Genomic DNA, 15,826 nt, shown 5'->3' with positions numbered 1-15,826 from the left:
CTTTTCAAAGGGCAATTACTCAGCAGTGGCAAATTTTCTAGCATTGTAGGGACCCTTAGGGGGAACATGACTGGTGAGTTTCGGGCCCCTAGGCCAAAGAGGTCATAGCCTAGGGTCACAAAAACCTGTTTATTTGGGCTATTTCAATGGTAGTGATGGTGACGTACATAAATCGCAGCAATGGCCGTTAGCAAAGTCTGAATCTCACGAAATGTCTCATGCAGGTAGAAGACATATTGTTAGACTTGGATTCCAAAGATGGGGTCCCTACATCTCTGCAAACCAGAGTTACAGGGGTCCAAAATTTGTAAAATCCCCCATAGGATTTCATTGGCTCCCTATTTCACTTTCCAAAATCTCACATCTTTTCAAAGGGCAATGGCTCAGCAGTACCAAATTTTCTAGCATTGTAGGGACCCTTAGGGGGAACATGACTGGTGAGTTTCGGGCCCCTAGGCCGAAGAGGTCATAGCCTAGGGTCACAAAAACCTGTTTATTGGGGCTATTTCAATGGTAGTGATGGTGACGTACATAAATCGCAGCAATGGCCGTTAGCAAAGTCTGAATCTCACGAAATGTCTCATGCAGGTAGAAGACATATTGTTAGACTTGGATTCCAAAGATGGGGTCCCTACATCTCTGCAAACCAGAGTTACAGGGGTCCAAAATTGGTAAAATCCCCCATAGGCTTTCATTGGGCCTCCTATTTACCGTTCCAAAATCTCACACCATTTCAAAGGGCAATGGCACAGCAGTACCAAATTTTCTAGCATTGTAGGGACCCTTAGGGGGAACATGACTGGTGAGTTTCGGGCCCCTAGGCCGAAGAGGTCATAGCCTAGGGTCACAAAAACCTGTTTATTGGGGCTATTTCAATGGTAGTGATGGTGACGTACATAAATCGCAGCAATGGCCGTTAGCAAAGTCTGAATCTCACGAAATGTCTCATGCAGGTAGAAGACATATTGTTAGACTTGGATTCCAAAGATGGGGTCCCTACATCTCTGCAAACCAGAGTTACAGGGGTCCAAAATTGGTAAAATCCCCCATAGGATTTCATTGGCTCCCTATTTCACTTTCCAAAATCTCACATCTTTTCAAAGGGCAATGGCTCAGCAGTACCAAATTTTCTAGCATTGTAGGGACCCTTAGGGGGATCATGACTGGTGAGCCTTGCCACTGCTGAGCCATTGCCCTTTGAAATGGTGTGAGATTTTGGAACGGTAAATAGGAGGCCCAATGAAAGCCTATGGGGGATTTTACCAATTTTGGACCCCTGTAACTCTGGTTTGCAGAGATGTAGGGACCCCATCTTTGGAATCTAAGTCTAACAATATGTCTTCTACCTGCATGAGACATTTCGTGAGATTCAGACTTTGCTAACGGCCATTGCTGCGATTTATGTACGTCACCATCACTACCATTGAAATAGCCCCAATAAACAGGTTTTTGTGACCCTAGGCTATGACCTCTTCGGCCTAGGGGCCCGAAACTCACCAGTCATGTTCCCCCTAAGGGTCCCTACAATGCTAGAAAATTTGGTACTGCTGAGCCATTGCCCTTTGAAAAGATGTGAGATTTTGGAAAGTGAAATAGGGAGCCAATGAAATCCTATGAGGGATTTTATCAATTTTGGACCCCTGTAACTCTGGTTTGCAGAGATGTAGGGACCCCATCTTTGGAATCCAAGTCTAACAATATGTCTTCTACCTGCATGAGACATTTCGTGAGATTCAGACTTTGCTAACGGCCATTGCTGCGATTTATGTACGTCACCATCACTACCATTGAAATAGCCCCAATAAACAGGTTTTTGTGACCCTAGGCTATGACCTCTTTGGCCTAGGGGCCCGAAACTCACCAGTCATGTTCCCCCTAAGGGTCCCTACAATGCTAGAAAATTTGGTACTGCTGAGCCATTGCCCTTTGAAAAGATGTGAGATTTTGGAAAGTGAAATAGGGAGCCAATGAAATCCTATGGGGGATTTTACCAATTTTGGACCCCTGTAACTCTGGTTTGCAGAGATGTAGGGACCCCATCTTTGGAATCCAAGTCTAACAATATGTCTTCTACCTGCATGAGACATTTCGTGAGATTCAGACTTTGCTAACGGCCATTGCTGCGATTTATGTACGTCACCATCACTACCATTGAAATAGCCCCAATAAACAGGTTTTTGTGACCCTAGGCTATGACCTCTTCGGCCTAGGGGCCCGAAACTCACCAGTCATGTTCCCCCTAAGGGTCCCTACAATGCTAGAAAATTTGGTACTGCTGAGCCATTGCCCTTTGAAAAGATGTGAGATTTTGGAAAGTGAAATAGGGAGCTAATGAAATCCTATGGGGGATTTTACCAATTTTGGACCCCTGTAACTCTGGTTTGCAGAGATGTAGGGACCCCATCTTTGGAATCCAAGTCTAACAATATGTCTTCTACCTGCATGAGACATTTCGTGAGATTCAGACTTTGCTAACGGCCATTGCTGCGATTTATGTACATCACCATCACTACCATTGAAATAGCCCAAATAAACAGGTTTTTGTGACCCTAGGCTATGACCTCTTCGGCCTAGGGGCCCGAAACTCACCAGTCATGTTCCCCCTAAGGGTCCCTACAATGCTAAAAAATTTGCCACTGCTGAGTAATTGCCCTTTGAAAAGATGTGAGATTTTGGAACTGTAAATAGGAGGCCCAATGAAAGCCTATGGGGGATTTTACCAAATTTGGAGCCCTGTAACTCTGGTTTGCAGAGATGTAGGGAACCCATCTTTGGAGCCCCAGTCTAACAATATGTCTTCTACCTGCATGAGACATTTCGTGAGATTCAGACGTTGCTAACGGCCATTGCTGCGATTTATGTACGTCAGACTCGCCACCATTGAAATTGCCCAATAAACAGGTTTTGTGACCCTAGGCTATGACCTCTTCGGCCTAGGACTGCATTGAACGCGACCCACGCATTGTGCGCATTCTGGACAACACCAATTACTGGGTTTATACCCTTCTGGATCTACGGTACAAACACAATGTTCCAAAACTGCTTGAAGAAAGAGCCAGACAGGTCAAAATGGAAGAATACCAGCAGGCCCTTGTGGAGACTTTAGAGAGGAGATTGACATCCTCCCCCTCCTCTAGCCAGTTGTACGCCGACAGACTGACTTCCGCAAACCCAGGACGACCAGGAGGGCAGCAAACAACACAAGCCGCAGCTAGTGCCCAAAAGGGAATGGTATCGGCAGTGTCCTTGGAGTGGGAAAATTTTCTGACACCCATGCAGCAGCACACAGAACAGCAAGCGTGCAGATCCACCTCCAACACCGATCGCCTGGAGAAGATGGTCAAGGACTACATGTCAGATGGCGTAGCTGTGTTGAACAATCCATCTGCACCCTTCAACTATTGGGTATCGAAGCTAGACACCTGGCACAAACTGGCAATGTACGCAATAGAGGTGCTGGCTTGCCCGGCAGCCAGCGTTATGTCGGAACGCTGTTTCAGTGCTGCCGGAGGCATCGTCACAGATCGGCGGCGTATCCGCCTCTCCACAGAAAATGCAGACCGTCTGACTCAAATTAAAATGAATCAATCCTGGATTGGAAACGACTACGCAACACTCCCAGACCCCAACCAAGTAACATGAACAATGAACATCTGTGATGGGTTAGCGTTTCCGGTCCCTGTTTATTGAACCTCTCATCTGTATTACATTTATGACTGCATGGCGACAAAATGCAAATTGCTATCCGCACGCTTCTTGTCCTCATGCAAGGCCTGGGTTGTTGTGTCTCAAAGCGTGGCCTTCTCCTCCTGCGCCACCCTCCTCTTGTTCCATCACGTGTGCTGCTGCTGGGTTAGCGTTACCGGTCCCTTTTCCTGGAACCTCTTATATGTATTACATTTATGACTGCATGCCGACAAAAAGCATGTTACCTGTGCAAAGAAAACAGACATTTCCCGCATTTAAAAGACAGTTTTCCCTTTGAAACTTTAAAATCGATTTTCTCAAAAACTATAAGCTCTTTTTGCTAAAAATTTTTTTCCTCTTGTACCCACTCCCAAGGTGCACATACCCTGTAAATTTGGGGTATGTAGCATGTAAGGAGGCTTTACAAAGCACAAAAGTTCGGGTCCCCATTGACTTCCATTATGTTCGGAGTTCGGGTCGAACACCCGAACATCGCGGCCATGTTCGGCCTGTTCGGCCCGAACCCGAACATCTAGATGTTCGCCCAACACTAGCGCTGACAGGCTGGAATGCTGGATCCACATTATACAATTTTTTGGCAGATTTACCTGCCAGATTGATTATTTCCAGCATGTCCGATCTAAGAATCGATCATTTTTTTGAGCGACTCCCTGACCGATTTCCATTCATCTCTACGGAAATCGGTCAGAAAATCGTTAAAAAAAATATATTGACTACTAAAACGGGAGCATCTGGCTTTATATACTAGGGGAGACAATGGAGGGTGCAGCTGGCACTTTGTACTTGAAGGGGCTACCGAGTCCTGGGGAGGGGGGGGGGGGCATTTGACTATACTGGGGGGTAGCTATCTAATCTCTGGGGACACATCTGGTTACATATACTGGGGGGGCTAGGGGGCACATCTGGCTATCTATACTGAGGGGGAGGCTACCTAACCCGGGGGCACATCTGGCTATCTATACTGAGGGGGAGGCTACCTAAGCCTGGGGGCACATTTGGATATCTATACTGAGGGGGAGGCTACCTAACCCGGGGCACATCTGGCTATCTATACTGAGGGGGAGGCTACCGAACCCTGGAGGCACATCTGGCTATCTATACTGAGGGGGAGGCTACCTAACCCGGGGGCACATCTGGCTATCTATACTGAGGGGGAGGCTACCGAACCCTGGGGGCACATCTGGCTATCTATACTGTGAGGGAGGCTACGGCAGCTCAGAGATGGAAGTGTCCGAGGGGGGGGGGGGGGGGGGGGTTAGACAGGAGGGCCCATAAGTTACTCTTGCCCTGGGGCCCCATTGGATCTAGAACCGGCCCTGCAGGCCGTCTCACCATCTTTAGTGAGGTGTCTGTGTACAATGCTTAAAGCTGTTTACAGTCTTGACAAATTTTGCACATATAGAATTTTTTTTTTTTATTAGGGCACCTCCTCCCTTCTGTTAACCCCCTTGCCATTCCAATTCTGATGGCAAGGGGGCAGCGCAGCACTTTTTTTAAAATTTTCTTTTTTTTAAATCATGTAGCGAGCCCAGGGCTCGCTACATGATAGCCGCTGACAAGCGGCATCCCCCTACCCACTTCGATCGCCGCCAGCGATCTTTGCAAGCAGGAAATCCCGTTCAGAACGGGATTTCCTGCCGGGCTTCCCCGTCGCCATGGCGACGGGGCGGGATGACGTCACCTACATCATGGACATCGGGACGTCAGAGGGAATCCCGATCCACCCCTCAGCGCTGCCTGGCATTGATTGGCCAGGCTGCGCAAGGGGTCTGGAGGGGGGGGGGGGGGGGCGGCGGCGAGCGGAATATGCATGCAGCTAGCAGAGTCTTCAGACACTCCCACTGAGGTGTATACTAGGAACTGTACTGTCTTTTTTTTTATTTACACATCCAATCGCTGCTGAGTCACCTCAGCCTTGCTTGTAAACACAAGTGATCAGAGGGTGTTTCTGATAAGCAGCTAGGCAGGGAAATAAATGGAAGAGGAGGTATATATTATAGATAAAAAGAACTCCCAGCATTCAACTGTTTGGCACTGTTTGGCACTAGGGCCAGTGCTCCTAAAGTATGTGATAACTCCAAACCATAACAGCAGAAAAAGTTTTGCAAGTTTTGAATGCAGGATTAGCATCTTTATTACTTAATACACTCAGACCAGTTGCTGTTGAAATTTGATTTTTATAGTGACAATATCGCTTTAAAGTATCCTTCCTCTAGACAGGGGTTTTCCTCTGTAATTTTGCCCAATGATCCACCTTTTTGGAGAGCGACCGACAATAACTCCAAAGAAGTCTCATCCACAGATCTGTGGAGATGGCAATCTCCACTTGCTCATTATCATGGTTGCCTTTAGCATCCAGGGTTTGTAAGTAGCAATTTACTTACCATCTGATCCGATTTATATTAATGCGACACTATATAGGTACTCCTGAGGTTTGATTCACTAAACCGTGATAACTCAAATATCACACCTTATCAAAGATATCACACCTTATCAAAGTTAACATGCCTTATCAGAGTAGCATAGCGAGCGCTACGAACTCGCAGGGCAGGACGAGTGCCATTGCCAATTAGCAGGCATTAATTCGTAGTGCTTGCTATGCTACTCTGATGAGGTGTGTTAACTTTGATAAGGTGTGATATTTGAGACTTTGGCTAGCACTTCAACTATAAAATCCATACTGTAGCATCACTTGTTCTTCTTGTCACTGGTGGTCCAGCCCCAGGGGTTATGAACTAATGGCTACTGCATGATAGCTACCAAGCAGCAAAGTTGACCTTTGCTCACTAGGGGTAGCAGCACATCATTCCATGCAGGGTGCTCTGGCACCACTTAGACTCTAAGTCTTGGGAGAAACCATGGCAACCACTTGTGTCAGAGCCAACAAAAGAAGAAGAAGGGTTAATTAGACCAGTTCTGCATTAGAATTAAAGAAAATGTGAAAATATTTAGTAAATCTCAAATTACAATTTCTACAAAATCAAAAGGAATCATAGTCAATGGGAAAGCACATTTTTTTTTTTTTGGTAACTGAGTCAAATGGGATCTTCATTCTCTCGTTGGCAATCCACAAATGCTCCACATTACAGCCAGCCTGGAAAGGGGCAGCCTCTCTGTTACAATTCTTAAAGAAGAACTGTTGCGAAATTCTTAAAATGTAAAACACATACAAATAAGAAGTATGTTTATTCCTGAGTAAAATGAGCCATAAATTACTTTTCTCCTATGTTGCTGGCATTTACAGTAAGTACTAGTAGTAGAAATATGACATTACTGACAGATTTTGGGCTAGTCCAACTCTCCATAGGGGATTCTCACCATGGCCTTTATTCTTTATAAAGACACTTACTGAAAAAGATTTATACAAAGATGCTGACCAGCCTCCCTGCTCACTGTACACTTTTTTGGCAGCTGGATGGAGCAACTGCCATTCACTAAGTGCATTTTGAAACTAAACAAAACCCGGAGAATCCCCATGAGGAGATGGGCTAGTCCAAAACCTGTCAGTTATGTCAGATTTCTATTACCCTCTGTAAGTGACAGCAACATAGGAGAAAAGTAATTTATGGCTCATTTTACTCTGGAAGAAACGTACTTCTTAATTGTATATGTTTACATATATTTTAAATTTTAAGATTTTCACGACAGAGGTCCTTTAAGTAAAGTATAACTTTTAAGAACAGCATCAACAGCAAAATCTTGATTTGTAATATAAATCATTAACTAAGTTGAGTCCAGAGATGTACTCAAATTAAAGGTCTACATCTCCTGGCTTGCATTGTGCCGGCCGGGGACATGCAGTACCTTCACAGCTTCTTGAAACTGCTGCAGCTGCAGGTCTTGATAGAGAAGATTGCGGAGCACATGCAAAGCTGGGCTAGGGAGCAGCCCCCACAAAGGAAGTTAAGGTGCCCATACATCTAGCTATGCATGATCGACCAAGAGACAGATCTCTCTCCGACTGAATCTGATCAGAGAGAGACCTGTTGGCTGCCCTTATACCGCAAGCCGATTTCTGATTGATTTCAGTATAGAATCTCTTGGGAATCGGCCTTGTGATGCCGCATCTGCCACCTCTGTAGTTGCCCCCAAATGTAAATGTGCCCCCTGTGCATTAAAATACTTTACCTGTCCGCTGTTGCCCAGTACGGTGCCCACACATCTTCCATTTCCACATTAGTGCCCAACGTGGCTACTGCATATAGCATGTGGGTGACGTCACACACACACCTCTCGTGCTATATGCTGGTGAGCCACATGGGGCAACAATGAGGAAGTGGAAGATGTATGGGCACTCTGGCGGGCAACAGCAGACAGGCATTTTAACGCATGGGCACAAGGGACACATTAACATTTGGGGGGGACTGCAGCTGGGGAGTCTTGTCACATTTGTAGCTCATCCCCATATAGCACACCGCTACCGCCGTGCACCGGACCAACCACGTCAAGCTGAAATTTTCCAGCTTGCTAGATTGATACATTTAACAAATTTCAGCCTGAATTTGGTCCACTTGGCAATCAGGCATGCTTGTTGGGGGGCTGATTTTCATCCGATTCGATTAAACTATTGAATCGGATGGTCGATTGGGCCACCACCTTATTGCATTTGCCCCTCAACGACCCATACTATTTACAAACCGTAAAGCAGAGGTCCATTTTAATATTTTACCAAGTCAACGTTTTATGTGCAATGTTGTATGTACAGAGGCCTCCAGACATAATCAAAGCCTCATCTTTGATGTAAATAAAGGCCCTGACTCACTGGACAGAGCTAACTGGCCAGAGTCAGTGGTGCTCATCAGAGCTAGGATATCCAAGGTACTTGGATAATCCTAGCTCTTTTTCACTATTCGAGCTCGAATACCGAACTCGAATAGTATTAGCTATCCGGGCTGTGCTATCCGAGCGCACTCGGATAGCAAGCAGCTATCCGGAGATATCCTAGCTATCCGAGCTCGGATAGCGTCACGAGCTCGGATAGCGTCACGACAGATGTCATCTCGAGTCCTCACAAGCGAATCAGAGGGCTCCCAGCCCTCTGACTGCAGCCAATCACAGAGGGGGAGCCTGGCCAAGCCCCCCTCTATAAATAGCGGGCGCCATGTTGCCTCACTCGTCCTGCTTGCGACTTACTGACTGATAGTACTGAGAGAACTGCTCCAGTGCTTTTTGTCTGTGTGCAAGTGCATTTCCATTGCGCTAAACCTAGCGTTTTTACACTCCAACACTTGATCTTCAACTGTATTGCTTTGTATTGTAGATATATTGTATTTTAGGCAGTTTAGTTAGTGTGATTAGGGACTAGGGAGGGAGGCTGTCACTGGTGCTGCATGCAGGCCTGCAGCCAGCAGCTAGGCCCTGTGCCTGCCCTGCTCTGTGCTCTAGTCTCTAGTTACCTGTGCTCTCACCTGTCCTACTCTACTCCTGTACTACTACTTCTGTGTTAGATAGAATATTGTACTATTTTGTAGTTAGCAAGGCCCAGCTTTACTGCTATACCTGTCCGGCTGTATCTGCCTCTCAGTAATCTAGTCACACCTGTTGTACTATTTAGCTCGATTCTTATATTGTTTAGTTAGTACTAGTAGTACTGTGTGTACTCACTCACTGTACTCTAGTCTGTGTTTAGGGACCGTCAGTTAGCGTCAGCTAGGGTCTTAGTGTGCGTGCGCACGCACCCTCCAGTTAGTGCTACACCCGTCCTCCTATTGTTTATATATATACTACTTCTATTGTGTCTTAGCTGAATTGTACTGTAGTCTGACACCGTCAGTCAGCGTCAGCTAGGGTCTTTGTGTGCGCAGTGCACATCTGCACTGTCAGCACCCCCCAGTTAGTGCTACACCCGTCCTCCTATTGTTTATATATCACTACTTCTATTGTGTCTTAGCTGAATTGTACTGTAGTCTGACACCGTCAGTCAGCGTCAGCTAGGGTCTTTGTGTGCGCAGTGCACATCTGCGCTGTCAGCACCCTCCAGTTAGTGCTACACCCGTCCTCCTATTGTTTATATATATACTACTTCTATTGTGTCTTAGCTGAATTGTACTGTAGTCTGACACCATCAGTCAGCGTCAGCTAGGGTCTTTGTGTGCGCAGTGCACATCTGCGCTGTCAGCACCCTCCAGTTAGTGCTACACCCGTCCTCCTATTGTTTATATATATACTACTTCTATTGTGTCTTAGCTGAATTGTACTGTAGTCTGACACCGTCAGTCAGCGTCAGCTAGGGTCTTTGTGTGCGCAGTGCACATCTGCACTGTCAGCACCCCCCAGTTAGTGCTACACCCGTCCTCCTATTGTTTATATATCACTACTTCTATTGTGTCTTAGCTGAATTGTACTGTAGTCTGACACCGTCAGTCAGCGTCAGCTAGGGTCTTTGTGTGCGCAGTGCACATCTGCGCTGTCAGCACCCTCCAGTTAGTGCTACACCCGTCCTCCTATTGTTTATATATATACTACTTCTATTGTGTCTTAGCTGAATTGTACTGTAGTCTGACACCATCAGTCAGCGTCAGCTAGGGTCTTTGTGTGCGCAGTGCACATCTGCGCTGTCAGCACCCTCCAGTTAGTGCTACACCCGTCCTCCTATTGTTTATATATATACTACTTCTATTGTGTCTTAGCTGAATTGTACTGTAGTCTGACACCGTCAGTCAGCGTCAGCTAGGGTCCTTGTGTGCGCAGTGCACATCTGCGCTGTCAGCACCCTCCAGTTAGTGCTACACCCGTCCTCCTATTGTTTATATATATACTACTTCTATTGTGTCTTAGCTGAATTGTACTGTAGTCTGACACCATCAGTCAGCGTCAGCTAGGGTCTTTGTGTGCGCAGTGCGCACTCTCTCGTTAGCGCTACACCGATCTCTGCTGTAGAGTACACCTGTCCGTCACCTCACACACCCACCACCACCAGTCCCACCCCATTAAAGTACCCCTCTTGTCCCACCCGCCTTTACATACATACGTTTTTTTTTCATTTGTATAATATTAAAAATATACAATGTCTGGCACTGGCAGCCGCGGTCTGGGCAGGGGCAGCAAGGGCAGCAAGGGCATCGCCAAGAGAGGAGGTCATGGGCCTGGCAGCCGCGCCACCACCACCATGCGCAGTTCTGCGTCTGCACCAGTGGCTATTCCGCCATTAGCCACTGGCCGTGGACGCCTTGGCCGCCCAACAGCTGGGAGTCACGCTGCAGAGACACAGCAGCAGCAGCGTGTGGCCCAGATGTTCCCCCCACCGCCAAGTCGTAGCCGTCCTATTGAGGAGAAGGACGCAGACGCTGTGGTGGAACTGATGGTGGATGAGCAGGCCACTATTATCTCTGGAACAGAGTCCTCCACCCCCACCACCACTCCTGTTCGCAAGAGCAGCAGCAGCCGCCCAGCACTGCCTGGGGAGCAGGAGGAGGAGTGCAGTTCTCCAGCCCCAGCGGAGACACTAGCACCCTGTCACTCAGCACCTTCTTATGGACCCCAGGCACAGAGAAGGTATGGAGTGCTGTTGCGGAAGAATTGGCAGAGGAAGGAATGCGTCCTGAACCTGGTAGTCCAAAAGTTCCTGTGGACCTACCAGGGGATGGACCGACTCCTTGAGGCGGCAAGGAAGGTTGTGCGTCACTTCCGGCACTCACCTGCAGCCGTGGCGAGCCTGGAAGAGGTGCAGAAGGAGCTGCACCTGCCACAGCACCGGCTCATGCTCGATGTTCCAACTCGCTGGAACTCCACCCTGGCGATGTTGGAGCGTCTGGTTGAACAGAGGCAGGCTGTCAGCCAGTACGTTTCACCCAAGGGTGATCCAGATGAAGCAGAGGGAGGACATCTGGATCTGCATGATGCTGGACCCACGTCTGAAGGGGAAGCTCAGCCAGTTCCTGCCTGCAGGAGGAGACCGTGCGCAACAAATGAGGGATTTGCAGCTGTCCCTTGTTGAGCGCTTGCAGGAAGCCTTCCCTGAGCCATCCACCCCCACTGTCCAGCCAGCACAGAGGCAGCAGCAGGTGCCTGCATCCACCAGCAGCAAGCGCTCGCGCACCACAGACCTGCTGTCTCTGACCCAAGAGCTCTACATGAGTGTAGAGCTGCCAAGGACTAGAGAGGAGGTGCCTGCAGCAGCATCCTTCTCCAGTCACAGGCAGCACTTGACCCGCATGGTGGCTGACTACATGGGGTCCTTCAGCGGGCTTGACAGCGTGGCCCCTGTTGATCCCATGGAGTATTGGGTCAAGCACCTGCCGATCTGGAGCGAGCTTGCGCAGTACGCCCTGGAAGTGCTCTCCTGCCCCCCTTCCAGCGTACTGTCAGAGCTTTGCTTCAGTGCAGCCGGTGGAGTCGTCACTGAGAAGCGATCTCGTCTGTCTCACAAGTCTGTGGACAGACTGACGTTTCTCAAAATGAACCAGGCTTGGGTGGAAAGCGAATTCATGGCCCCTGTTGTCGGCGAGAGGGGTACATGAAGTGACGACTGCCACACACACATACACCTGCTGCTGCTGTTATATTTCATCCTGCTGTCTGTGTGTTTCCACTGCCAGGGAACACATTACAAGGTGCTGCTGCCCAAACGCCACCAGCTATTACGCTCAAAAATAGCTGCATTAATTTGAAAAAAAAAAAATTGTAATTATTTTAGAGGTGTCCGGGTTGAAAACTGTGCTGTCCCAATTGTGTATTGGACACAATGTGGGCTTCACGACCGCTGTCTGGAACCTCATGCTGTTCATTTATGGCCCTGGGACCACCGCTAGGACCCAGGGCCAACTATGTCTCGCTGCCTGCCCTCCTGCCTGCTGCCAAATGCCAGTGTGCCACACACACTTATCCTCCTCACGCTGCCTGCTGTTATATTTCCTCCTGCTGTCTGTGTCTCCTCTCCACTGCCAGGGAACACATTACAAGGTGCTGCTGCCCAAGTGCCACCTACGCTCAACAATAGCTGCATTATTTTGAATAAAAAAAAATGTAATTATTTTAGAGGTGTCCGGGTTGAAAACTGTGCTGTCCCAATTGTGTATTGGACACAATGTGGGCTTCATGACCGCTGTCTGGAACCTCATGATGTTCATTTATGGCCCTGGTACCACCGCTAGGTACCAGGGCCTATTATGTCAGTCACATCACACTGCCTGACACACATTACTCCTCCTCCTGTAGCTGCATTGAGCTTCTGCTGTCTGTGTGCTGCTACCACTGCCAGGGAGAACAGAAGAAGAACTATTTTCTACTGCCACCTGCCCACCCACTCTCCTACCGGGTACCGACCGACTATTACCACACACTACAAATAGCTGCAAGCCTGCAACTACTACTTCCTCCTCCTGCTGATGTCTGTGTTTTACCACCGCCAGGGTACACAGAAAAAGGCGCTGTGGCTTGCAATGTGCCACTACCTACCTATTATGCCATCAACACAAATATAACTATGGTGTTATTACAATAAAATATTTCCAAAAATGAAGTAAAAAAAATATTACAAAAGAAAGGAAAACCAAGACACATAATATAATGATAGAGAAGAAGAGGAAGAAGAAGATGATGAAGAAGAAGATATAGAAGAAGAAGATGTAGAAGAAGATGAAGAAGATATAGAAGAAGAAGAAGATATAGAAGAAGAAGAAGATATAGAAGAAGAAGAAGATATAGAAGAAGAAGAAGATATAGAAGAAGAAGAAGAAGAAGAAGAAGAAGAAGAAGAAGAAGAAGAAGAAGGAGGAGAAGAAGAAGAAGAAGAAGATATAGAAGAAGAAGAAGATATAGAGGAAGAAGAAGAAGAAGATATAGAAGAAGATGAAGAAGATATAGAAGAAGAAGATATAGAAGAAGAAGAAGATATAGAAGAAAAAGAAGATATAGAAGAAGAAGAAGATATAGAAGAAGAAGAATAAAAAGAAGAAGATATAGAAGAAGAAAATATAGAAACAGAAGATATAGAAGAAGATATAAAAGAAGAAGAAGAAGATATAGAAGAAGAAGAAGATACAGAAGAAGAAGATATAGAAGAAGAAGATATAGAAGAAGAAGAAGACATAGAAGAAGAAGAAGAAGATATAGAAGAAGAAGATATAGAAGAAGAAGATATAGAAGAAGATGAAGAAGAAGAAGATATAGAAGAAGAAGAAGAAGATATAGAAGAAGAAGAAGAAGATATAGAAGAAGAAGATGAAGACGACGTAAATGAAGACTTCCAACAACCATTTTGGACACACCTTCTCATACAAACACTTTTCATGAAGTTAATTTACTTTTTTTGAGACCTTTTTTTTATAACTACTACATCACCACATAATCACTTGATGTTTTTCTTCATAAAAAGGTGGTTTCATGCATCATTGACCTCCTATACAAGTTTTACAAGCTGTTTAAGGCCAGCTCGAATATTTTACTCGAATACAGACTCGGATAGTGACGTCGGATATCCGAGGTCGAATCGGATATTCGATTACATCGGATATCCGACTTTGAGTGAATTCGGATAGTTTACTATCCGAATTCGACCAAACTCGAATAGGATAATGAGGTATCCGAGCAACACTAGCCAGAGTACAGATTCTCAAGAATCAAAGTGTTAAGATAAACATTTCTGAAAATTTAGCTTCTTGTTTCACCTGTTGGTGTTTAAATTCTGTAGATAATAAAGGGTGTCTTCCAGAATACTTTGGCTTAACCTGCTGCTGATAGTCATTATCCAATACTTCTTGTGCCTCATTACTGGTAATTTAAAAAGCATCTGTAATCCAGTTATATCCTTCCCAGAGTTGCCTCTGCTTTCAGACAGCTGTTGTTCTTAGTCTGGTGCTGCTCTGAAGCTCTGTCCCATTACCTTATTCTTGCCCTACCCTTGCTTTGTTTCTGCCCCTTATCTCATTAGTTCATACCCTGACCGATTACCACTGTATACAGTATATATACAGCGCAATGCAAAAGTTTGGGCATTCTTGTTAATTGTCATGATTTTCCTGTATAAATCGTTGGTTGTTACGATAAAAAATATCAGTTAAATATATCATATAGGCGACACATGCAGTGATATTTGAGAAGGGAAATTAAGTTTATTGGATTTACAGAAAGTGCGCAATAATTGTTTAAGTAAAATTAGACAGGTGCATACATTTGGGCACTGTTGTCATTTCATTCCAAAACCTTTAAACTAATTATTGGAACTAAAATTGGCCTGGTAAGCTCAGTGACCCCTGACCTACATACACAGGTGAATCCAATTATGAGAAAGAGTAATTTAATTGTAAGTTTCCCTCCTCTTTTAATTTTCTCTGAAGAGTAGCAACATGGGGGTCTCAAAACAACTCTCAAATTACCTGAAGACAAATATTTTTCAGCATCATGGTGTAGGAGAAGGATACAGAAAGCTGTCTCAGAGATTTCAGCTATCTGTTTCCACAGTTAGGAACATATTGAGGAAATGGAAGACCACAGGCTCAGTTCAAGTTAAGGCTCAAAATGGCAGACCAAGAAAAATATCGGATAGGCAGAAGTGACAAATGTTGAAAGCAGTCACTCAATCCACAGACCAGCACCAAAGACCTACAACATAATCTTGCTGCAGATGGAGTCACTGTGCATCGTTCAACCATTCAGCACACTTTACACAAGGAGATGCTGTATGTGAGAGTGATGCAGAGGAAGCCTTTTCTCCGCCCACAGCACAAACAGAGCCGCTTGAGGCATGCTAAAGCACATTTGGAATAGCCAGCATCATTTTGGAAACTAAAATTGAGTATTTTGGGCATAACAAGTGGCATTATGCATGGAGGAAAAAGAACACAGCATTCCAAGAAAAACACCTGCTACCTACAGTAAATATGGTGGTGGTTCCATCATGCTTAGGGGCTGTGTGGCCAGTGCAGGGACTGGGAATCTTGTCAAAGTTGAGGGACACATGGATTCCACTCAGTATCAGCAGATTCTGGAGACCAATGTCCAGGAATCAGTGACAAAGCTGAAGCTGCTCCGAGGCTGGAACTTTCAACAAGACAACGACCCTAAACACTGCTCAAAATCCACTAAGGCATTCATGCAGAGGAACAAGTACAACGTTATGGAATGGCCATCTCAGTCCCCAGACCTGAATATATTTGAAAATCTGTGGTGTGAGTTAAAG

General features: G+C 46.0%; 1 protein-coding gene across 1 annotated transcript in view; it reads right to left on the bottom strand.

Moving 5' to 3' along the window:
• The window catches only part of LOC137526111 (uncharacterized), a 51,207-nt gene extending 36,157 nt beyond the window's left edge, over positions 1-15,050 (bottom strand). The window contains exon 1 of the mRNA XM_068247329.1: positions 15,024-15,050. Within this exon, the coding sequence (XP_068103430.1) occupies positions 15,024-15,050 (27 nt within the window). The remainder of the gene's footprint in view (positions 1-15,023) is intronic.
• Positions 15,051-15,826: the final 776 nt, after the last annotated feature.

The sequence above is a fragment of the Hyperolius riggenbachi genome, chromosome 7, assembly GCF_040937935.1.
Source record: "Hyperolius riggenbachi isolate aHypRig1 chromosome 7, aHypRig1.pri, whole genome shotgun sequence".
Taxonomy (NCBI): Eukaryota; Metazoa; Chordata; class Amphibia; order Anura; family Hyperoliidae; genus Hyperolius; species Hyperolius riggenbachi.
The sequence above is the reverse complement of the archived record's forward strand: the minus strand, read 5'-3'. Positions and strand labels throughout refer to the sequence as shown.